The 25,396-nt window shown below is 38.5% G+C and overlaps 1 protein-coding gene across 1 annotated transcript in view; it reads right to left on the reverse strand.

Moving 5' to 3' along the window:
* CLCN7 (chloride voltage-gated channel 7) overlaps positions 1-25,396 on the reverse strand; it is a 373,281-nt gene that overhangs the window by 155,884 nt on the left and 192,001 nt on the right. Inside the window, exon 14 of the mRNA XM_053694644.1 lies at positions 12,748-12,808. Within this exon, the coding sequence (XP_053550619.1) occupies positions 12,748-12,808 (61 nt within the window). The remainder of the gene's footprint in view (positions 1-12,747; positions 12,809-25,396) is intronic.

Raw genomic sequence — 25,396 nt, forward strand, 5'->3', positions numbered from 1 at the left:
CACGGAGTTCCAAAATATTGATCGGTAATCTCACCTCCTGAGATTCCCAAACTCCTTGTGCCGTCAGAGATCCCCACACAGCTCCCCAACCTGTAAGACTTGCATCTGTTGAAATTACAGTCCAGGTCGGAAGAACAAAAGAAGCCCCCTGAATTAAACAATGGTGATCTGTCCACCACGTCAGAGAGTGTCGTACAATCGGTTTTAAAGATATCAATTGAGATATCTTTGTGTAATCCCTGCACCATTGATTCAGCATACAGAGCTGAAGAGGTCGCATGTGAAAACGAGCAAAGGGGATCGCGTCCGATGCAGCAGTCATAAGACCTAGAATTTCCATGCATAAGGCTACCGAAGGGAATGATTGTGACTGAAGGTTTCGACAAGCTGAAATCAATTTTAGACGTCTCTTGTTTGTCAAAGACAGAGTCATGGACACTGAATCTATCTGGAAACCCAGAAAGGTTACCCTTGTCTGAGGAATCAATGAACTTTTTAGTGAATTGATCCTCCAACCATGATCTTGAAGAAACAACACAAGTCGATTCGTATGAGATTCTGCTAAATGTAAAGACTGAGCAAGTACCAAGATATCGTCCAAATAAGGAAATACCACAATACCCTGTTCTCTGATTACAGACAGAAGGGCACCGAGAACCTTTGTAAAAATTCTTGGAGCTGTAGCTAGGCCAAACGGCAGAGCCACAAACTGGTAATGCTTGTCCAGGAAAGAGAATCTCAGGAACTGATAGTGATCTGGATGAATCGGAATATGCAGATATGCATCCTGTAAATCTATTGTGGACATATAATGCCCTTGCTGAACAAAAGGCAAGATAGTCCTTACAGTTACCATTTTGAATGTTGGTATCCTTACATAACTATTCAATATTTTTAGATCCAGAACTGGTCTGAAGGAATTCTCCTTCTTTGGTACAACGAAGAGATTCGAATAAAACCCCAGCCCCTGTTCCAGAACTGGAACTGGCATAATTACTCCAGCCAACTCTAGATCTGAAACACATTTCAGAAATGCTTGAGCTTTCACTGGATTTACTGGGACACGGGAAATAAAAAATCTCTTTGCAGGAGGTCTTATCTTGAAGCCAATTCTGTACCCTTCTGAAACGATGTTCTGAATCCAAAGATTGTGAACAGAATTGATCCAAATTTCTTTGAAAAAACGTAACCTGCACCCTACCAGCTGAGCTGGAATGATGGCCGCACCTTCATGTGGACTTAGAAGCTGGCTTTGCTTTTCTAGAAGGCTTGGATTTATTCCAGACTGGAGATGGTTTCCAAACTGAAACTGCTCCTGAGGATGAAGGATCAGGCTTTTGTTCTTTGTTGAAACGAAAGGAACGAAAACGATTATTAGCCCTGTTTTTACCCTTAGATTTTTTATCCTGTGGTAAAAAAGTTCCTTTCCCACCAGTAACAGTTGAGATAATAGAATCCAACTGAGAACCAAATAATTTGTTACCCTGGAAAGGAAGGGAAAGTAGAGTTGATTTAGAAGACATATCAGCATTCCAAGTTTTAAGCCATAAAGCTCTTCTAGCTAAAATAGCTAGAGACATAAACCTGACATCAACTCTGATAATATCAAAAATGGCATCACAGATAAAATTATTAGCATGTTGAAGAAGAATAATAATATTATGAGAATCATGATCTGTTACTTGTTGCGCTAAAGTTTCCAACCAAAAAGTTGAAGCTGCAGCAACATCAGCCAATGATATAGCAGGTCTAAGAAGATTACCTGAACACAGATAAGCTTTTCTTAGAAAGGATTCAATTTTCCTATCTAAAGGATCCTTAAACGAAGTACCATCTGCCGTAGGAATAGTAGTACGTTTAGCAAGGGTAGAAATAGCCCCATCAACTTTAGGGATTTTGTCCCAAAATTCTAATCTGTCAGACAGCACAGGATATAATTGCTTAAAACGTTTAGAAGGAGTAAATGAATTACCCAAATTATTCCACTCTCTGGAAATTACTTCAGAAATAGCACCAGGAACAGGAAAAACTTCTGGAATAACCACAGGAGATTTAGACCTTATCTAAACGTTTAGATTTAGTATCAAGAGGACCAGAATCCTCAATTTCTAAAGCAATTAGTACTTCTTTAAGTAAAGAACGAATAAATTCCATTTTAAATAAATATGAAGATTTATCAGCATCAACCTCTGAGACAGAATCCTCTGAACCAGAAGAGTCATTAGAATCAGAATGATGATGTTCATTTAAAAATTCATCTGTATAAAGAGAAGTTTTAAAAGATTTTTTATGTTTACTAGAAGGAGGAATAACAGACATAGCCTTCTTGATGGATTCAGAAACAAAATCTCTTATGTTATCAGGAACACTCTGAACATTAGATGTTGATGGAACTGCAACAGGTAATGGTACTTTACTAAAGGAAATATTATCTGCATTAACAAGTTTGTCATGACAATTAATACAAACAACAGCTGGAGGAACAGCTACCAAAAGTTTACAGCAGATACACTTAGCTTTGGTAGTTCCAGCACCAGACAGCGATTTTCCTGAAGTATCTTCTGACTCAGTTGCAACGTGAGATATCTTGCAATATGTAAGAGAAAAAAAAACATATAAAGCAAAATTGATCAAATTCCTTAAATGACAGTTTCAGGAATGGGAAAAATGCCAAGGAACAAGCTTCTAGCAACCAGAAGCAATGAAAAATGAGACTTAAATAATGTGGAGACAAAAGCGACGCCCATATTTTTTTAGCGCCAAATAAGACGCCCACATTATTTGGCGCCTAAATGCTTTTGGCGCCAAAAATGACGCCACATCCGGAACGCCGACATTTTTGGCGCAAAAGAACGTCAAAAAAATGACGCAACTTCCGGCGACACGTATGACGCCGGAAACAGAAAAGATTTTTTGCGCCAAAAAAGTCAGCGCCAAGAATGACGCAATAAAATGAAGCATTTTCAGCCCCCGCGAGCCTAACAGCCCACAGGGAAAAAAAGTCAAATTTTTTAAGGTAAGAAAAATGATTGATTCAAATGCATTATCCCAAATATGAAACTGACTGTCTGAAAATAAGGAATGTTGAACATCCTGAGTCAAGGCAAATAAATGTTTGAATACATATATTTAGAACTTTATTAAAAAAGTGCCCAACCATAGCTTAGAGTGTCACAGAAAATAAGACTTACTTACCCCAGGACACTCATCTACATGTTTGTAGAAAGCCAAACCAGTACTGAAACGAAAATCAGCAGAGGTAATGGTATATATATATATATAAGAGTATATCGTCGATCTGAAAAGGGAGGTAAGAGATGAATCTCTACGACCGATAACAGAGAACCTATGAAATAGACCCCGTAGAAGGAGATCATTGAATTCAAACAGGCAATACTCTCCTCACATCCTCTGACATTCACTGCACGCTGAGAGGAAAACTGGGCTCCAACCTGCTGCGGAGCGCATATCAACGTAGAATCTAGCACAAACTTACTTCACCACCTCCATAGGAGGCAAAGTTTGTAAAACTGATTTGTGGGTGTGGTGAGGGGTGTATTTATAGGCATTTTGAGGTTTGGGAAACTTTGCCCCTCCTGGTAGGAATGTATATCCCATACGTCACTAGCTCATGGACTCTTGCTAATTACATGAAAGAAATAACTTAATCTACAAATATTATGTTGTTAATAAAGATATTATGGTACAGATGCAACTCCTTAGGGAACATGCCTTAAAAGGATGAAGTGATTTGTTCTATTTATTCTTTGTGTGCATGTGTGAGCATGCATGTGTGAGCATGCATGTGTGCGCCTGTGAGCATGCATGTGTAGGGACGTGTGAGCATGCGCGTGTGCGCACGTGTGAGCATGCGCGTGTGCGCACGTGTGAGCATGCGCGTGTGCGCACGTGTGAGCATATGCGTGTGAGCATATGCGTGTGAGCATGCATGTGTGCGCATGTGAGTGTGCATATGTGTGCAAAAAGCGCACAGAAAATAATGAAACCATCTTGCAAAGAAGTTCTTCTACATATAATTGATACATAAGCATAATGCCTTTAACCAGTTAGGATTGGAGGAATTAACAGTCTAAATGCACATGGAAACCACAATGAAATGCACAACTAGGAGCACATTGCGAAATAAATAGTGCAGGAGTTGCAGTTTAATTATATTGGTTGTACCACCCACTTGTCAAAGGATGACAAATAATGACCTTACTGACTTTAAATGTGTTTTTGCTACTGAAAGAATAACAGTGTTAAGGAATTAGATTTAGAAGAATGGAAAGACATTTTTGTAACTTTACCACCACTTTAAAGCAGTTAAAATGTTGTCTCCAGCAGGTTAAAAACATCCTCCGAGATAAATGAAAAGAGGAATTGGACAGAATCCTGACAAAAGCAACATACTGCAAAGTTATAAACACTGGTACTATAATAGCGGAAGATTTATCAAGCGCAAGGAGAATTCTCCGGGTAATTCTCCTATGGGTTCTCCTCAGCTCACTTTTAGGCAAGTGCATCTGTGCGCGCAAATTTAGCCCCAAATTTTTTTTGTGCTTCTCCATGTGCAAGCCGAGGAGATGTAAAGATAAATTTCTCCAGAAGGATTACTATCTGCACCTTATTTATCAATGAAAATATACTATCTCCACCTAAAAGATTTCAGTTTGTTTTTCAATTGAGTCGTACAGTTTATAGGTCACATTAAAGGTGGAAAAAGTTCTGAAATGATTTATCTTTGTCTTATTTTTTTACATCACAGAAACCTGACTTTTTAACAGGGGTGTGTAGACTTTTTATATCCACTGTGTGTGTGTATATATATATATATATATATATATATATATATATATATATATATATATATATATATCACTCCAATATACATTATTGGGCTTAATTATATATTATTTTTGCGCCTTGTTAAGCCCTTTTTTTTTTCTACATCTAACATTGCTTCTACAACTGGTAGAGAATAGATTTTTTTTTATAGTCTTATTGAGATTCATGGTACATAAACATTGTAAAGATACTATAACTAGTAATATATATGAACAATTAAAGTTGTCTCTACTCAGAGGATGAACAATTAACCATTCAGTCTCATATCAGCAGGTGACAATTGTACATTACATAGTTATCAATAATTTGAGAATCTCGTTTTATAGATGATAGCATTTAGTAGTGGTTAATTCGATGGTAACACTTGAACCAACTGATATAGGAAATAATATTGCTCAGAAAATGATAACCACAGAAATGATATATTTACATTGAAATATATCAGGATAAAGCTAAGATGATTGTAGAAATGTTCAGCGGGTAAAAACTGCTACAAGTATAGGGGGAAGGCGGGGGGGGGGGGGCGGAGTGGGGAGCGTTGAGAGCGAAAGGTGGCATATAAGATAATAGTCCATTTTAAGGTAGTAATGTGTCTCTTAAGTTATAGTAATACAAAGGGTGAGGGGTGAGCTAAATATAAAAGTGTAATATAAGTTATATAAGTAATGATAATAGAGTTTATCAGCGGATAGACACCACTTAATTACATAAAATATTATACAATAAATAAAATTAGCATGTGTAACAGATATACTGTTAAATAGCATAGAATAATGATATAACATACACATTGCGGACAATATATATTCACATATACAGTAAGTAGTTGTAATGTCTATGTAGCCCACCAGAAGCTCATGTTAGGATATAAGGGGGAGGTATTTATTGTGGTAGCATAGTATGTAATAATTCCTGCCGTTACTCATTAGTGATACTGATCATTGGCATATCAGTTATGTCAGCAATATGTCGCTACATAAATAGAGATAGAAATAGGCAATGTTAAACCTTTCTGACTATAGCATTCTGTCTCTCAACTCCCTCGCCGGCTAAGGGAGAAATGGGAGTTATGTCTTCTTAAGATTGAGCAGGAGGAAGTAATACCTTCCTCCTACCATGTATATAAGGATGCAGTTTCTAGGTATTACAACATCATCTCTGCCCATATAAGCGCCAAAATAAGAGAAATGTAACAGTAACAACATAGTTCCATTTTATAACTTATTGACTGTATCTTTATATATGAGAACCTGCAGATGATATGGCTACCATAGAGTAATGTGTTGAGGAAAGAACAATTACTGAAATAGTTCAAAGAATAGGAGATACCAGGTGCACAGTGCATAAGAGAATAATAAGATTGACTATAAGCATATATGAACCGACTCCGACTACCCTATGTTGAAGGGGAATGAACTGAGTTAGGGACAGGACTATTAACCAACCCCTGCCTGAATATATTAGAAGTCTAACAATTAATAAATAAACCTTTATGGGAGGAATTTGCCTGGGATGGTAATCAGTCCGATAACCATGGCAGTTGTAGGGCCTCTGGAATTTTAAATAATGAACTAGAGAAGATAGCTTACCTCAAACCGTTGTGCGTAGGAGGGGGGTCCTTAAAGGGACAGTCTACACCAGAATTGTTATTGTTTTAAAAGATAGATAATCCTTTTATTACCCATTTCCCAGTTTTGCATAACTAACACATTTATAATAATATACTTTTAACCTCTGTGATTATCTTGTATCTAAGCCTTTGCAAACTGCCCCTTTTTTCAGTTCTTTTGACAGACTTGCAGTCTAGCCAATCAGTGCCTGCTCCCAGATAACTTCTCGTGCATGAGCACAGTGTTATCTATATGAAATACGTGAACTAACACCCTCTAGTGGTGAAAAACTGTTAAAATGCAATCTGAAAGAGGTGGGCTTCAGGGTCTAAGAAATTAGCATATGAACCTCCTAGGTTAAGCTTTCAACTAAGAATACCAAGAGAACAAAGCAAAATTGGTGATAAAAGTAAATTGGAAAATTGTTTAAAATTACATGCTCTATCTGAATCATGAAAGTTTATTTTGGCCTAGACTGTCCCTTTAATTAATTCAGTCTGAAGGTAAGCCTATGGGAATATGATTAACTCAGGGCAATGCACTGCTAGAGTAGATTACAGCCTAAGTGGGCACAATTATTGTTTCCTTGATTGTTGTGGGATCATGTCCAAGAACAAGTCCTGTACAAAAAACACAGGTCTTTCTATCTGATGGTTGGGCATGGTATTACAGATCCTAGATACCCTTCGGAACAGTTTGCTACTGGCGTATGAAAGGTTGAGCCCGCATTATGAGCTGTCCCATAGTAGCACCTCCAAGGCTTGCTGAGGGCCTACAGACATAAGAACGCTGTACTGTTTATCAGTTTCATCAAAAACATCTGTAGTTGCGTCCCATGTGTATATAGTCTCAGTATATGAATGCTGATTGACACCCGGGGTATGCAGACTGTCGCCAAAGATCTCTAAGCCTTCTTCTGTTATTCCCTGTAAAGGGCTACAAATAGACCTTATTTCTCGAGTCAGCATATCTTGATGAGTGTCCAATCTATTGATTAAAGTGTGTAGAGCACTAAAAATCTGCGTCTCCATATTGATCCAAGAAGGCACTGCAGGCTTCCGACCTTAAGATCACACCACAATACAGATTTCAGATCTAGTCTGGCGACGATTAGCTGGAATAATTTCCTCTGTCGTGGGCGTGCACAGACTCTTTGTTAGCCGGGTTCACAGTGTACCTTGCAGTAGGCTTCATCCATAGCTCTCTAATTCGCAATCTGGCTCTAACAAGTTTAAAGGAGCTGCACGGGGATAGTGGCACTGGACTTACATTCTCCGCCAGTACGAAGCTATCAGCTCTGCCCAACTCTGCACTTGCACTGAGCTCCACGAGGACTGTAAAATGGCTGCTCCTCCGACGAGCAGTGTGTGAGCTGTGGTTAATACAGGAGAGCTCCGAACTGCCACTTCAGGTCTTCTCTTCCTCCTTGAACCTTTTAACACTGATCTCCAGATCTTTAGCCACAGTTTTGTAATATCTTGGGCAATACTGAGCGATCTAGTTGGTAGTTTTATATATCTTATGAGCAGAGCTCTCTCAGTATGCAACCGCTCAGACGCCTGGCTTGATATTGGTTACTGCTGTATGATAAGAAATATAACTGACTGACCTTGCAGAATCCTCTTGAAATCATTTAGAGCTTGACAAACTACATCTTGCTCCAACTTCCCGGAGCTTGACAATGAGTTTGACAATGTATATACGTTAGCACAAGACTACAAAATCCTAAATAAAGCCATTCTCATACATTCATCTCCTTCCTAGATAAGTTATAAGTATAGTTAATTTAAAAGAAAAAATAGGAGAGGGCGCTAAAAGCAAATAGGATATATTATTATTATATGATGGTTTATTATAATTATCGTGTGAGGTATTCCCTATTGAACTCGTGAAAATAAATTTCTAATTTAAATTGTGTCTTCTTAGTAAAATTGTGAAATTAGCAAAAAAAATTCCTACTCAGCTCACTTGATAGTTATCCATAGTGACTTAATGTGTCAATTTGAAGTTTAGCAATTCATATATATAGGTTCATTTCCTTTAGACCCTTTGCCTAGAATCCAATATATTTCAAGCTAGATAGTACAGTTATAAGCTTGATAGTAAAGTTATACATTTATCCTTTAGAATACAATTATCTAGTCTTATATTTAAAACTAGTGTATTTATTACTCATAGACAAAAAGAAATTTGGTAATCTTAAAAATACATTTGGTTATAAAATACTTAATCAGTTACAAAATATTCAATTGTGGTGTAACATTTAAATCAACAATCTTTAAAAATTAGTTATGATGATCGATCGATAAGTCTTTATATAAGTCTTTATAAAAAGTATGATTAAAACCAATAAATCTTGATATGTTCGTTTGAAGTGCCAAGCTGATTCCAAAAACTGATATCTGTACACAAATGTAGCGATTTAACTCCTATAACAAAATTCATCCACTTTTATATCTTCATTAGTTATACTCCGGCTTTCTTTTTTTCATCAGCTTAGGAAAGCTACAGTATGCCAAGCAACAATTCATGAAAATAATCGTAAAAATAGACTGTTAATCAAAAAGGGAGATCCCTACCAGACTTCCTCTCTGGTGATTTCATGGGATTTACTTGAATATTGAAATCGCTTACCAGACCTTTTGGTAGACCGTTCCTCGTTAGTTCAACCCGTCCAAATGAAGGGGTACCGACTCAGTAGTCACGTCAATAATCACCTTTAGGGTTGTTTGGATGTTATAAGTTGTGTTACTCACGAAACCGCCGATTAGAATGGCAGCTTTCCTCTGTATCCTTAGGTGATGTCACTATGCGTCACCATACGTTAGGATGTTTGAAATTCTGTGTCCATCTCCAATCTTCTACTTGTGCAAGTGATTTCTTGGAGAGTAATTTTTTAGGAACCAACACCCTCACCGCTGTCTGTAAGCCAAGTCAGACACAAATTCTGCACTTAAGTACTGTCTGTACGCAGAATTTACTTTGACTTATTTCTTTCAGACACGGATCCTATGGGTGCAAATCTGTAGTTTTTTTTTCTCCTTAGCTCAACAGCTTCCGACTGACGAAGCCATCAAACAACATGATGTTTCAGGAAAGCTGGAAAACTATTTTTTTGAGAAAGTGGATATATTCTGCGACAATGCTTGTGGAAGAATACCCGAAATGGTCTTATTCTTCAACGAGCCCATTTCACCGTCACCTAGATTACGAGTTTTGCGTTGCGGCTTTTAACGCTGAAAAAATGGCAATTTCAGCTTAAAAGCAGTAACGCCGCTAATGTGAGTCATGTCGGTATAGCACTTTAGCCTGTAACTCAACGTCAATCCCGCACTCAAAAAAAAAATGACGTTTTTGCGTGGGATTTTCATAGCGCCGGTATTACAGGTTGTGCGGTGAGGCTAAAATGCTACAGCCTATACCAACACGATCAATACCGCCATCTGAGAGCAGTAGTTATGAATTTTGTGTAACAAAAATGTTTCACAAAACTCATAACTAAAGTGTTACAAAGTACACTAACACCAATAAACTACCTATTAACCCCTAAACCTAAACCCTCCTGCATCGCAAACACTATATTAAACCTATTAACCCCTAATCTGCCGCCCACCAACATTGCGACTATTAAATAAATCTATTAACCCCTAATCTGCTTCCCACCCACATCGCCAGCACTATTTAAATATATTAACCCCTAAACCGCCGCTCCCCAACATCGCCGCCACTATAATGCTGTTATTTACCCCTATTCCGCCGCTCCCCGACATCGACACAACTAAATAAAGTTATTAACCCCCAAACCTCCGGTTTCCCACATCTCCGCCACTAAATAAACCTATTAACCCCTAAACCGCCGGCCTCCCACATCGCAAAACATTAAATTAAACTATTCACCCCTAAAGCTAACACCCCCCCAACTTTAAATTAAAAATTACAATATAAACTATTTAAATAAATAAAAACTTACCTGTGAAATAAATATAAACCTAACATTAAAATATAAATTAACCTAACATAACTAATCTAATAAAAAAAAAACTAACACTAAGAAAAAAAAATTAAAATATAAATTACAACTAAAAAAAACTAATCCTACGAAAAATTTAAAAAATCTAAGTTAACCAAAAATTATTAACACTAAAATCATGAAAAATAAAAAACACTAAGATTACAAAAAATAAACGAAATTTTTAAAAATAAAAACAATAACACCTAATTTAATAGCCCTATAAATATAAAAAAGCCCCCCCCAGCCTACAATAAACTACCAATAGCCCTTAAAGGGCCTTTTGTAGGGCATTGCCCTAAAGAAATCAGATCTTTTAACTGTAAAAAAGTCCCCCAACAGTAAAACCCACCACCCAACCAACCCGCCAAAATAAAAAACCTAACTCTAAAAAAAAAAAAAACCTAAGCTACCCATTGGCCCTAAAGGGGCATTTGTATGGGCATTGCCATTGGAGATGGATGTCCGAACTTCAGAAACCGTGAGTAGATCTTCTGGGGTTAGTGTTAGGGTTTTTGTTGTTTTTTTAAGTTGTTTTGGGTGGGGGTTTTTTTTTGTTTTTAGATTAGGGCTTTGGGCTTTTTTTTTTTTAGTTGTAATTTAAGATTTTTAAAAAAAAATTCTTGGTGTTAGTTTTTTTTAAATTTGTAATTTAGATATTTTAATTGGTAGTATTTTTTATTTTATTAGATTAGTTATGTTAGGTTAATTTATAGTTTAATGTTAGGTTTATATTTATTTCACAAGTAAGTTTTTATTTATTTAAATAGAGTTATATTGTAATTTTAATTTAAAGTTAGGGGGTGTTCGGTTTAGGGGTTAATAGTTTAATTTAGTGTTTTGCAATGTGGGGAGCCGAAAGTTTAGGTGTTAATAGGTATATTTAGTGGTGGAGATGTGGGAGGCCGGAGGTTTAGGGGTTAATAACTATTATAGTGGTGGCGATGTCGGGGAGCGGCAGAATAGGGGTTAATAACTTATTAGTGTCGGCAATGTCGGGGGCGGCAGATGAGGGGTTAATACATTTATTTAGGTGTCGGATTAGGGGTGTTTAGACTTGGGGTTTATTATAGGGTGTTAGGTTTCAACGTAACTTTTTTCCCCCGTAGACATCAATGGGGCTGCGTTACGTAGAATTATCATTCCGCACTTCAGGTGTTAGTTTTTATTCTAACACTCTCTCCCCATTGATGTCTATGGGGGAAAGCGTGCACGAGCACGTCAAAGCAGCCCTTGGATTTTGTGCGATACGGAGCTTAACGCCACCATATCGCACGAACAAGGAGGCTTTTCAGAAACTCGTAATGCCAGCGCTATGGAGGGTGAAATAACGCAACTTTTGTTGCGTTCGTTTCGCACACTGTTTAGCGCAAAACTCGTAATCTAGGTATAAGTGAATTGTTGAAGCTAATTTCCCCAGGAAGGGCCTCCAGTTTCTCGCTTTTAGAAAACAATGTCTGAAGATGCTTTAAGAACCTTATCAACTATCTCTTCTTCTCTTGATGAAGGGATACAATTCCAAGGTCTGTATTGAAAAATGCTCCCATAAACACTATCTGCTGAACAGGTTCTAACTGGCTTTTCTTCCAATAAGTAAAATGTCACATATTTTGGTAAAGGAACATTTTTCAGGCACTAACATCTGCTTCTCTGGTTTTGCAAATTCAGATAAACATATTTGCTTAATGGCCTCAGATACAAGAAATTCAACAGAAACAGATGGTTTAGAGTCATACCAATCAGAAGAAGCAGAAGGCAGATTTTAATATAACATTTGCAATACATTCTGCAGGAACACGTAATAAGGGTATAGCAGACACTTAGTTTTTAAGTTCCAAGTCAGAGCTTGCAGCATCAAGCATAGGATAAAACTTAGCATTATTTGGTTTATATACAAAAAGTTGCCCCCAAAGCCTTGTCCAATGCAAGTAAAGTATATATATATATATATATATATATATATATATATATATATATATATATATAAAGCAGTTTTCTTACACATTACAGATTTTAAAACAGATAAGAAAAAAAACACATTAGAAAGGAGAGAGAGAAGAAAAAAAAAAGGAAACAGACCTGGAATAAATCATACTTTAGCATAGAGGTAGCAGGATCCAAACTGAAAGTTCAACATACTAGTATCAGTGCAAATGAAAATCACAGTATGTTAAACTTTCAGAAGAATAATTGTGGCTCCGGAAAGAGCCGAATTCCACCACCTTCCGCATTCGGATCCTTCATAGGGATTATTAAATATGGGACAGTGGTTTCCCTTACCTTATTCGAAACATAGTGAGCCAATTGTTTAATGCATTGAACACCGCTCCAAGCATTCCTCCTTAGTTATTTAAAGAAAGAAAGAAAAAAAAAAAAAACATTAACAATAGTAATTCAATTAATAATAACAAGCAGTAAAACCTTTTTTTTTTTTTTTTTGGACTAACATTATAAAGTAAAAAAACAAGCTTTTGAGAGTTTCCTCTCTTCCTCGGTTTGAAGCAATAATAATCAATATGATATACTTGGTCATTGATAGCTTGGAAAGAAGGAGGTCTATTGAGACCGGAGGTGGTATAATATGAGAACAGGGGGCGAGAAGGAGCAGGGTGACGTAAATAGCAGATGATCAGTCTGATGGTGAAAAATGCAGGGGGAGGTTTGATAATAATAAAAAACAGTACCACCACCTCTGCCATATCATAACAGGTAATATTTGTAAATGCCATATAAATAGTTTTTACAAGAGGGTATTGCAAAATATATCAAGCAGTGCTTTTCTTGAAGTTACTTTTTTACAAGATCTCCTCTTCACTGAGTCCCTAACATGCAGCCATACTAAATATATATTGTATGGCTGTAGGTTAGGGACCCAAGGAAGAAGAGGCCTGGTCCTAGGCTTAGACCATTAGGCCAAATGCTGAAACCAACTCATTAATTTTGCTTTTGAGCATAAGACTAACTGAACCCCACCACTGTACAAAGATAGAACATCAACAAAATCATGAATGTCTGTAATAACATGACTGGTTACATAGAAGTGGATGATTAATGCCAAAATAACTAATGTCATAACCCATCAAATTTATTGTTAAAATGACTGATTCAAACGCTGATAAAATATTGTTATTGTGGACATATTACAACAAAATAAAAATCTTAATAAATTTAAAGATGGTTTCAAAATGGCTGAACTAAACAAGATATATATTCTTTGCATATACTTTGATACAAATTTTGTTTAATTAGAGATGTTATCCACAATGTCACAAATAATCTTCAAAGGCATTGGGATATAAAAGTTTGGGATTTTTGTCCGGGCTTTTGAACATTTCAATGAGAATCTAAACTATGGATTTAACATTTATTTATGAATTCTTTTTCTTTAGTTTACTAATCATATTAGGCGCCAGTTAATAAGATTTAAGCTGCCCACTCTTGCTTTCCTGCAGTATTATTTTAGCTCCTGCCCTCAGACTGTTGTACAGTGCATTCAGACCCTTTCTTTTTGTCACATTTTGTTATGTTGAAGCCTTATGCTAAAAAGGTTTAAACTATTTTTTTGATAACTTTATTAAAAAGACAAAAACTGTAATATCACATTGACATAAGTATTCAGACTCTTAACTCAGTACTAAGTTGAAGCCCCTTTAGTAGTGTTTACAGTCACACGTTTTGGGTATGATGTGACAAGCTTTGCACACCTGTATTTGGGGATTTCCTGGCATTCTTCTCTGCTGATATTCTCAAGCTCTGTCAGGTTGGATGTGTACCGTTGGTGGTCAGCCAATTTCATGGATCTCCAGGGATGTTCGATCGGGTTCAAGTATGGGCTCTAGCTGGGCCACTCAAAGAGTTGTCCCTAAGCCACTCTTGCATTGTCTTGACTGTGTGCTTAGGGTCATTGTCCTGATGAAAGGTGAAGCTTTGGCCAAATCTGAGGTCTTGATCGCTCTGAGCTAGGTTTTCATTAAGGATACGTTTAAAGGAAAGAGGAATCCAGTGAAATCTCCAACTTTTTTATTTTAAGACCAAATAGTAAGAGTTACATCCAAGACGCAAAATCAAAGATAAAGTAAGCTAGAGAGACATAAGAACTGCAGGCGGGCAGTTCATTAAGGATATCTCTGTATTTTGCTGCATTCAGATTTCCCTCAGCCCTGACCAGTCCCTGAAAAACACACCCAAAGCATGGTGCTACCACCCTCATACTTTATTATTGAGATAGTATAGAGCAGTGCTTAATTTTCTCAACATGATGTATGTAATTGAAGCCAAACAGTTAAATCTTAATTTCATCAGACCATAGAATCTTTTTTTCTCACAGTCTGAGAGTCCTTTAGGTGCTTTTTTGCATATTTCAAGTGGGCTTTCTTGTGAGAGGCTTCCGTCTTGCCACTCTGCTATAATGCTTAGATTGGTAGAGTGTTGCAATGATGATTGTCCTTCTGCAAGTTTCTCCCATCACTGGTCCTGGTTGTCTCAAACGTCTTCCATTTAAGAATTATGTAGACCACTGTGCTCTTGGAAATCTTCAATGCAGACAAAAACATTTTGTAGCCGACCCCAGATCTGTGCCTCTACACAATCCTGTCTCTGCAGGCAGTTCCTTTACCTCATGGATTGGTTTTTGCTCTAATATGCATTTTCAGCGGTAAGACCTTTCCAAATCATGTCCAATACATTTAATTTCCCACAGGTGGACTCCATTCACAGTGTGGAAACATCTCAAAGATGTTCCATAGAAATGGGATGCACCTGAAAAGGGTCTGAATACTTATGTCAATGTGATATTTCAGGTTTTTCTTTTAATACATTTAAAAATCTGGTGTTTGCTTTGTCATTATGTGGCGTGTAGATTTATGTGAAAAAATAATTGATGTAAAAAAACATAATTTATGCTTACCTGATAAATTTATTTCTCTTGAAGTGTATCCAGTCCACGGATCATCCATTACTTATGGGATATATTCCCTTACCAACAGGAAGTTGCAAGAGGATCACCCACAGCAGAGCTGCTATATAGCTCCTCCCCTCACATGTCATATCCAGTCATTCGACCGAAACAAGACGAGAAAGGAGAAACCATAGGGTGCAGTGGTGACTGTAGTTTAATTAAAAATTTAGACCTGCCTTAAAAGGACAGGGCGGGCCGTGGACTGGATACACTACAAGAGAAATAAATTTATCAGGTAAGCATAAATTATGTTTTCTCTTGTTAAGTGTATCCAGTCCACGGATCATCCATTACTTGTGGGATACCAATACCAAAGCTTAAGTACACGGATGATGGGAGGGACAAGGCAGGAACTTAAACGGAAGGAACCACTGCCTGTAGAACCTTTCTCCCAAAAACAGCCTCCGAAGAAGCAAAAGTGTCAAATTTGTAAAATTTTTCAAAAGTGTGAAGCGAAGACCAAGTCTCAGCCTTGCAAATCTGTTCAACAGAGGCCTCATTTTTAAAGGCCCAGGTGGAAGCCACAGCTCTAGTGGAATGAGCTGTAATCCTTTCAGGGGGCTGCTGTCCAGCAGTCTCATAGGCTAAGCGTATTATGCTTCGAAGCCAGAAGGAGAGAGAGGTTGCCGAAGCTTTTTGACCTCTCCTCTGTCCAGAGTAAACGACAAATAGGGCAGATGTTTGACGAAAATCTTTAGTTGCCTGTAAGTAGAACTTCAAGGCACGGACTATCTCCAGATTATGTAAAAGACGTTCCTTCTTTGAAGAAGGATTAGGGCACAATGACGGGACAACAATCTCTTGATTGATATTCCTGTTAGAAACCACCTTAGGTAAAAACCCAGGTTTAGTACGCAGAACTACCTTGTCTGAATGGAAAATCAGATAAGGAGAATCACAATGTAAGGCAGATAACTCCGAGACTCTTCGAGTCGAGGAAATAGCCATCAAAAACAGAACTTTCCAAGATAAAAGTTTAATATCAATGGAATGAAGGGGTTCAAACGGAACTCCTTGCATAACTTTAAGAACCAAGTTTAAGCTCCACGGAGGAGCAACAGTTTTAAACACAGGCTTAATCCTAGCCAAAGCCTGACAAAAAGCCTGGACGTCTGGAACCTCTGCCAGACGCTTGTGCAAAAGAATAGACAGAGCAGAGATCTGTTCTTTTAACGAACTAGCTGATAAGCCTTTTTCCAAACCCTCTTGGAGAAAGGACAATATCCTAGGAATCCTAACCTTACTCCATGAGTAACTCTTGGATTCGCACCAATAAAGGTATTTACGCCATATCTTATGGTAGATTTTCCTGGTAACAGGCTTTCGTGCCTGTATTAAGGTATCAATAACTGACTCGGAGAAGCCACGCTTTGATAGAATCAAGCGTTCAATCTCCATGCAGTCAGTCTCAGAGAAGTTAGATTTGGATGATTGAAAGGACCTTGTATTAGAAGGTCTTGTCTCAGAGGTAGAGTCCATGGTGGACAGGATGACATGTCCACTAGGTCTGCATACCAGGTCCTGCATGGCCACGCAGGCGCTATCAGAATCACTGATGCTCTCTCCTGTTTGATCTTGGCAATCAGTCGAGGGAGCAGAGGAAACGGTGGAAACACATAAGCCAGGTTGAAGAACCAAGGAGCTGCTAGAGCATCTATCAGCGTCGCTCCCGGGTCCCTGGACCTGGATCCGTAACGAGGAAGCTTGGCGTTCTGGCGAGACGCCATGAGATCCAGTTCTGGTTTGCCCCAACGATGGACCAGTTGAGCAAACACCTCCGGATGGAGTTCCCACTCCCCCGGATGAAAAGTCTGACGACATAGAAAATCCGCCTCCCAGTTCTCCACGCCTGGGATGTGGATCGCTGACAAGTGGCAAGAGTGAGACTCTGCCCAGCGAATTATCTTTGAGACTTCTAACATCGCTAGGGAACTCCTGGTTCCCCCTTGATGGTTGATGTAAGCCACAGTCGTGATATTGTCCGACTGAAATCTGATGAACCTCAGTGTTGCTAACTGAGGCCAAGCTAGAAGAGCATTGAATATTGCTCTTAACTCCAGAATATTTATTGGGAGGAGTTTCTCCTCCTGAGTCCACGATCCCTGAGCCTTCAGGGAGTTCCAGACTGCGCCCCAACCTAGAAGGCTGGCATCTGTTGTTACAATCGTCCAATCTGGCCTGCGAAAGGTCATACCCTTGGACAGATAGACCCGAGATAACCACCAGAGAAGAGAATCTCTGGTCTCTTGATCCAGATTTAGGAGAGGGGACAAATCTGAGTAATCCCCATTCCACTGACCTAGCATGCATAATTGCAGCGGTCTGAGATGCAGGCGCGCAAATGGCACTATGTCCATTGCCGCTACCATTAAGCCGATTACTTCCATGCACTGAGCCACTGACGGGCGTGGAATGGAATGAAGGACACGGCAAGCATTTAAAAGTTTTGATAACCTGGACTCCGTCAGGTAAATTTTCATTTCTACAGAATCTATCAGAGTCCCTAGGAAGGAGACTCTTTCCACCCATGCGACCTCAGAAATGCCAGAACTATCTCTGTATGAGACTTGGCAATTTGAAAGCTTGACGCCTGTATCAGGATGTCGTCTAGATACGGAGCCACCGCTATGCCTCGCGGTCTTAGAACCGCCAGAAGTGAGCCCAGAACCTTTGTAAAGATTCTCGGGGCAGTAGCCAACCCGAAGGGAAGAGCTACAAATTGGTAATGCCTGTCTAGAAAGGCAAATCTTAGGAACCGATGATGATCTTTGTGAATCGGTATATGAAGGTAGGCATCCTTTAAGTCCACTGTGGTCATGTACTGACCCTCTTGGACCATGGGTAGGATGGTCCGAATGGTTTCCATTTTGAATGATGGAACTCTGAGGAATTTGTTTAAGATCTTTAGATCCAAGATTGGTCTGAAGGTTCCCTCTTTCTTGGGAACCACAAACAGATTTGAATAAAATCCCTGTCCTTGTTCCGTCCGCGGAACTGGGTGGATCACCCCCATTACTAGGAGGTTTTGTACACAGCTTAGGAATGCCTCTTTCTTTATCTGGTTTTCTGATAACCTTGAAAGATGAAATCTCCCTTGAGGAGGAGAAGCCTTGAAGTCCAGAAGATATCCCTGAGATATGATCTCCAACGCCCAGGGATCCTGGACATCTCTTGCCCACGCCTGGGCAAAGAGAGAAAGTCTGCCCCCCACTAGATCCGTTTCCGGATAGGGGGCCGTTCCTTCATGCTGTCTTGGGGGCAGTAGCAGGTTTTCTGGCCTGCTTGCCCTTGTTCCAGGACTGGTTAGGTTTCCAGGCCTGTCTGGAATGAGCAACAGTTCCTTCCTGTTTTGGAGCGGAGGAAGTTGATGCTGCTCCTGCCTTGAAATTTCGAAAGGCACGAAAATTAGACTGTTTGGCCTTTGATTTGGCCCTGTCCTGAGGAAGGGTATGACCCTTACCTCCAGTAATGTCAGCAATAATTTCTTTCAAGCCGGGCCCGAATAAGGTCTGCCCCTTGAAAGGAATATTAAGTTATTTAGATTTAGAAGTCACGTCAGCTGACCAAGATTTAAGCCATAGCGCCCTCCGCACCTGGATGGCGAATCCGGAATTCTTAGCCGTTAGTTTAGTCAAATGTACAATGGCATCAGAAATAAATGAGTTAGCTAGCTTAAGTGATTTAAGCTTGACCATAATTTCATCCAATGGAGCTGTGTGAATGGCCTCTTCCAGAGACTCAAACCAGAATGCCGCAGCAGCAGTGATAGGCGCAATGCATGCAAGGGGCTGCAGGATAAAACCTTGTTGAACAAACATTTTCTTAAGGTAACCTAATTTTTTATCCATTGGATCCGAAAAAGCACAACTGTCATCAACTGGGATAGTGGTACGCTTTGCTAAAGTAGAAACTGCTCTCTCCACCTTAGGGACCGTTTGCCATAAGTCCCGTGTAGTGGGGTCTATTGGGAACATTTTTCTAAATATAGGAGGAGGGGAAAAGGGCACACCAGGTCTATCCCACTCCTTGCTAATAATTTCTGTAAGCCTTTTAGGTATAGGAAAAACATCAGTACACACCGGCACCGCATAGTATCTATCCAGCCTACACAATTTCTCTGGAATTGCAACTGTGTTACAGTCGTTCAGAGCAGCTAAAACCTCCCCAAGCAATACACAGAGGTTCTCAAGCTTAAATTTAAAATTAGAGATCTCTGAATCAGGTTTCCCCGGATCAGATCCGTCACCCACAGAATGAAGTTCGCCGTCCTCATGTTCTGCAAACTGTGACGCAGTATCAGACATGGCTCTTACAGCACCTGCGCGCTCTGCATCTCTCCTAATCCCAGAGCTATCGCGCTTGCCTCTCAATTCTGGCAATCTAGATAATACTTCTGACAGGGTATTATTCATGATTGTAGCCATGTCCTGTAAAGTAATTGCTATGGGCGTCCCTGATGTACTTGGCGCCATATTAGCGTGCGCCCCCTGAGCGGGAGGCGAAGGTACTGACACGTGAGGAGAGTTAGTCGGCATAACTTCCCCCTCGTCGTCTGGTGATAATTCTTTTATAGATAAAGACTGATCTTTATTATTTAAAGTGAAATCAATACATTTAGTACACATATTCCTATGGGGCTCCACACTGGCTTTCAAACATAATGAACAAATAGATTCATCTATGTCAGACATGTTTAAACAGACTAGCAATAAGACTGGCAAGCTTGAAAAACACTTTACAACAAGTTTACAAGCAATATAAAAAATGCTACTGTGCCTTTAAGAAGCACAAAACCTGTCCCAAGTTGAAATAACAATGTACCAAAGCAGTTATACCAACCAAATTTTCACAGTGTATGTATTAAGTTAGCAGAGCATTGCACCCACTTGCAAATGGACGATTAACCCCTTAATACCCAAAACGGACTAACAATAGAAAAAACAGTTTTTTTAAACAGTCACACACACTGCCACAGCTCTACTGTGACTTTTTACCTCCCTCAATATGACTTTTAAAGCCTTTTGAGCCCTCTAGAGAAGTCCTGGATCATGCAGGAAGAAGCAGGAAGTCTGAGTCTGAATTTTTACTGCGAAAAAAAGCGCTAAAATAGGCCCCTCCCACTCATATTACAACAGTGGGAAGCCTCAGTTAACTGTTTCTATGCAGAAAATTAAGCCAGCCATGTGGAAAAATTATGCCCCAATAAGTTTTATCACCAAATGTACGTTAAAAAACGATTAAACATGCCAGCAAACGTTTTAAAACACATTTTTTGAAGAGTATATATCTCTATTAATAAGCCTAATACCAGTCGCTTTCACTGCATTTAAGGCTTTACTTACATTACTTCGGTATCAGCAGCATTTTCTTAGTCAATTCCATTCCTTAGAAAAATATTTTACTGCACATACCTTATTTGCAGGAAAACCAGCACGCCATTCCCTCTCTGAAGTACTTCACTCCTCAGAATGTGTGAGAACAGCAAGTGGATCTTAGTTACTTCTGCTAAGATCATAGAAAACGCAGGCAGATTCTTCTTCCAAATACTGCCTGAGAAAAAACAGCACACTCCGGTGCCATTTAAAAATAACAAACTTTTGATTGAAGAAATAAACTAAGTATAAAACACCACAGTCCTCTCACGACCTCCATCTATGTTGAGGGTTGCAAGAGAATGACTGGATATGACATGTGAGGGGAGGAGCTATATAGCAGCTCTGCTGTGGGTGATCCTCTTGCAACTTCCTGTTGGGAAGGGAATATATCCCACAAGTAATGGATGATCCGTGGACTGGATACACTTAACAAGAGAAATTAAATAATTTAAACAGTTTTAGCATAAGGATACAACATAACAAAATGTGAACGATATCAAGGGGGCTGAATTTTCTGAATGCACTGTACAAAAGTGATCTTTCTTGAGTAATGCAAGCTGCATTTCTGAACTGTAAGGTAAATGTCAAAACTCTATTTACAAAACTATGGTTTTTATTTTTTAAGAAATTACAAAATAAGACTTTAAATCAGTACAAGCAACCAGAATATTGTAAACAGGGTCAGCAAAACCACAATATACAGCCATTTACTAATGGATTTCTAATTAGGTGGAGTGTACTTGAGTCCAGATATCCAGATCCAGAAAGGCTGCCCTGTAGTGAGCTGGAATGCTGAGCGCAATCGTATATTTTTTCATGGATTCAATGTATAACACTGAGAGTATATGCAGTGTGCTGGTTATGCGTAAAATGATCATCACTCAGAACTTTAATTTACCTGATAATTACATCTTATATTTCACTATGGTCTTATTGCTTAATTTTCTTTAGTATTTGTTTATAACATATTTTGAACTAGTTGGGAAAACTTCATAGTATCCACTTTGTCAAAAGCTCTTATATTTTTATATGCTATCACCGTACCTGGTGTCTATTGCTTTTATTATATTTAAGTAACAAAATGCTGTTATCATAACACTGTACACATAGACAATGCTTACCATATGTTTGATCTTAGTGCTTAATTTTAAATGGCAATAATGTGCAGAATGCCAATTCATTGTTTGCTTAATGTATTTCTTATTCCTCAATAAAAAAATAAAGATATATATATATATATATATATATAGATAGATAGATAGATAGATAGATAGATAGATAGATAGATTAAAAGCAAAATTGAAGTGTTAGTTACAGTATTTAGCCAAATGGTTTCTCTTTTCTTCCCTGGGTCCCTAAACTGCAGCCATACAATAAATATATATAGCTGGAGGTTAGGGACTCAGGGAAAAAGAGACCTTGATGTGGCTACGGGCTTAAACCATTAGGCCAAATGCTGTAACTAACTCTTCCATTTTGCTTTTAATCAAACTGTGTGTGCGCTCTTATTTATTTATTTTTTATTTAGAACACGACAGATTTTATTTCTTTCATGTAATTAGCAAGAGTCCATGAGCTAGTGACGTATGGGATATACATTCCTACCAGGAGGGGCAAAGTTTCCCAAACCTTAAAATGCCTATAAATACACCCCTCACCACACCCACAATTCAGTTTTACAAACTTTGCCTCCGATGGAGGTGGTGAAGTAAGTTTGTGCTAGATTCTACGTTGATATGCGCTCCGCAGCAAGTTGGAGCCCGGTTTTCCTCTCAGCGTGCAGTGAATGTCAGAGGGATGTGAGGAGAGTATTGCCTATTTGAATGCAGTGATCTCCTTCTACGGGGTCTATTTCATAGGTTCTCTGTTATCGGTCGTCGAGATTCATCTCTTATCTCCCTTTTCAGATCGACGATATACTCTTATATATACCATTACCTCTGCTGATTCTCGTTTCAGTACTGGTTTGGCTTTCTACAAACATGTAGATGAGTGTCCTGGGGTAAGTAAATCTTATTTTCTGTGACACTCTAAGCTATGGTTGGGCACTTTGTTTATAAAGTTCTAAATATATGTATTCAAACATTTATTTGCCTTGACTCAGAATGTTCAACTTTCCTTATTTTCAGACAGTCAGTTTCATATTTGGGATTATGCATTTAAATTATTCATTTTTTCTTACCTTCAAAAATTTGACTATTTTTTCCCTGTGGGCTGTTAGGCTCGCGGGGGCTGAAAATGCTTCATTTTATTGCGTCATTCTTGGCGCGGACTTTTTTGGCGGCGTTCCGGATGTGGCGTCATTTTTGGCGCCAATAGCATTTAGGCGCCAAATAATGTGGGCGTCTTATTTGGCGCTAAAAAATATGGGCGTCGCTTTTGTCTCCACATTATTTAAGTCTCATTTTTCATTGCTTCTGGTTGCTAGAAGCTTGTTCTTTGGCATTTTTTCCCATTCCTGAAACTGTCATTTAAGGAATTTGATCAATTTTGCTTTATATGTTGTTTTTTCTCTTACATATTGCAAGATGTCTCACGTTGCATCTGAGTCAGAAGATACTACAGGAAAATCACTGCCCAGTGCTGGAGCTACCAAGCTAAGTGTATCTGCTATAAACTTTTGGTATCTGTTTCTCCAGCTGTTGTTTGTATTGCATGTCATGTCAAACTTATTAATGCAGATAACATTTCCTTTAGTACTGTTACATTACCTGTTGCTGTTCCGTCAACATCTAATTTTCAGAGTGTTCCTGATAACATAAGAGATTTTATTTTTTAAATCCATTAAGAAGGCTATGTCTGTTATTTCTCCTTCTAGTATACATAAGTCTTTTAAAACTTCTCTTTTTTCAGATGAATTTTTAAATGAACATCATCATTCTGATACTGATAATGGTTCTTCTGGTTCAGAGGTTTCTGTCTCAGAGGTTGATGCTGATAAATCTTTGTATTTGTTCAAGATGGAATTTATTCGTTCTTTACTTAAAGAAGTATTATTTGCATTAGAAATAGAGGATTCTGGTCCTCTTGATACTAAATGTAAACGTTTAAATAAGGTTTTTAAATCTCCTGTAGTTATTCCAGAAGTGTTTAATCTCCCTGATGCTATTTCTGAAGTAATTTCCAGGGAATGGAATAATTTGGGTAATTTATTTACTCCTTCTAGACGTTTAAGCAATTATATCCTGTGCCATCTGACAGATTAGAATTTTTTGGGACAAAAATCCCTAAGGTTATGGGGCTGTCTCTACTCCTGCTAATGTACTACTATTCCTTCGGCAGATAGTACTTCATTTAAGGATCCTTTAGATAGGAAAATTGAATCCTTTCTAAGAAAAGCTTACTTATGTTCAGGTAATCTTCTTAGACCTGCTATATTTTTAGCGGATGTTGCTGCAGCTTCAACTTTTTGGTTAGAAGCTTTAGCGCAACAAGTAACAGATCATAATTTTATAGCATTATTATTATTCTATAACATGCTAATAATTTTATTGGTGATACCATCTTTTGATATCATTAGAGTTGATGTCAGGTATATGTCTCTAGCTATTTTAGCTAGAAAAGCTTTATGGATTAAACTTGGAATGTTGATATGTCTTCTAAGTCAACTTTGCTTTCCCTTTCTTTCCAGGGTACATAATCATTTTCGTTCCTTTACTCACAACAAGGAACAAAAGCCTGATCCTTCATCCTCAGGAGCGGTATCAGTTTGGAAACTATTTCCAGTTTGGAATATATCCAAGCCTTATAGAAACCTATAGCCAGCTCCTAAGTACCTATGAAGGTGCGGCCCTTATTCCAGCTCAGCTGGTATGGGACAGATTACGTTTTCTTCAAAGAAATTTGGATCAATTCCGTTCTCAATCTCTGGTTTCAGAACATTGTTTCAGAAAGGTACAGAATTGGCTTCAAGTTAAGGCCTCCTGCTAAGAGATTTTTTTCTTTCCCGTGTCCCAGTTAACACAGCAAGGCTCAGCATTTCTGAAATGTGTTTCAGATCTAGAGTTGGCTGGAGTAATTATGCCAGTTCCAGTTCTGGAACAGGGGCTGGGGTTTAATTTTATCTCTTCATTGTACCAAAGAAGGTCAATTCCTTCAGACCAGTTCCGGATCTATCATTATTGAATCGTTATGTTAGGATACCAACATTCAAGATAGTTACTGTAGGACTATCCTGCCTTTTGTTTAGCAAGGGCATTATATGTCTACAATAGATTTACAGGATGTGTATCTGCATATTCCGATTCATCCAGATCACTTTTAGTGTCTGAGATTCTCTTTTTAGACAAGCATTACCAGTTTTTTGGCTCTACCGTTTGGCCTAGCCTCAGTTCCAAGAATTTTTTTCAAAGGTTCTCGGTGCCCTTCTTTCTGTAATCAGAGAACAGGGTTTTGGTATTTCCTTATTTGGACGATATCTTGGTACTTGCTCAGTCTTCTCATTTTCGAAGAATCTCATACGAATCGACTTGTGTTGTTTCTTCAAGTTCATGGTTGGAGGATCATTTTACCAATCAGTTCATTGATTCCTCAGACAAGGGTAACCTTTTAGGTTTCTAGATAGATTCAGTGTCTATGACTCTGTCCTTGTCAGACA

This window comes from Bombina bombina, chromosome 11, assembly GCF_027579735.1.
Source record: "Bombina bombina isolate aBomBom1 chromosome 11, aBomBom1.pri, whole genome shotgun sequence".
NCBI lineage: Eukaryota > Metazoa > Chordata > Amphibia > Anura > Bombinatoridae > Bombina > Bombina bombina.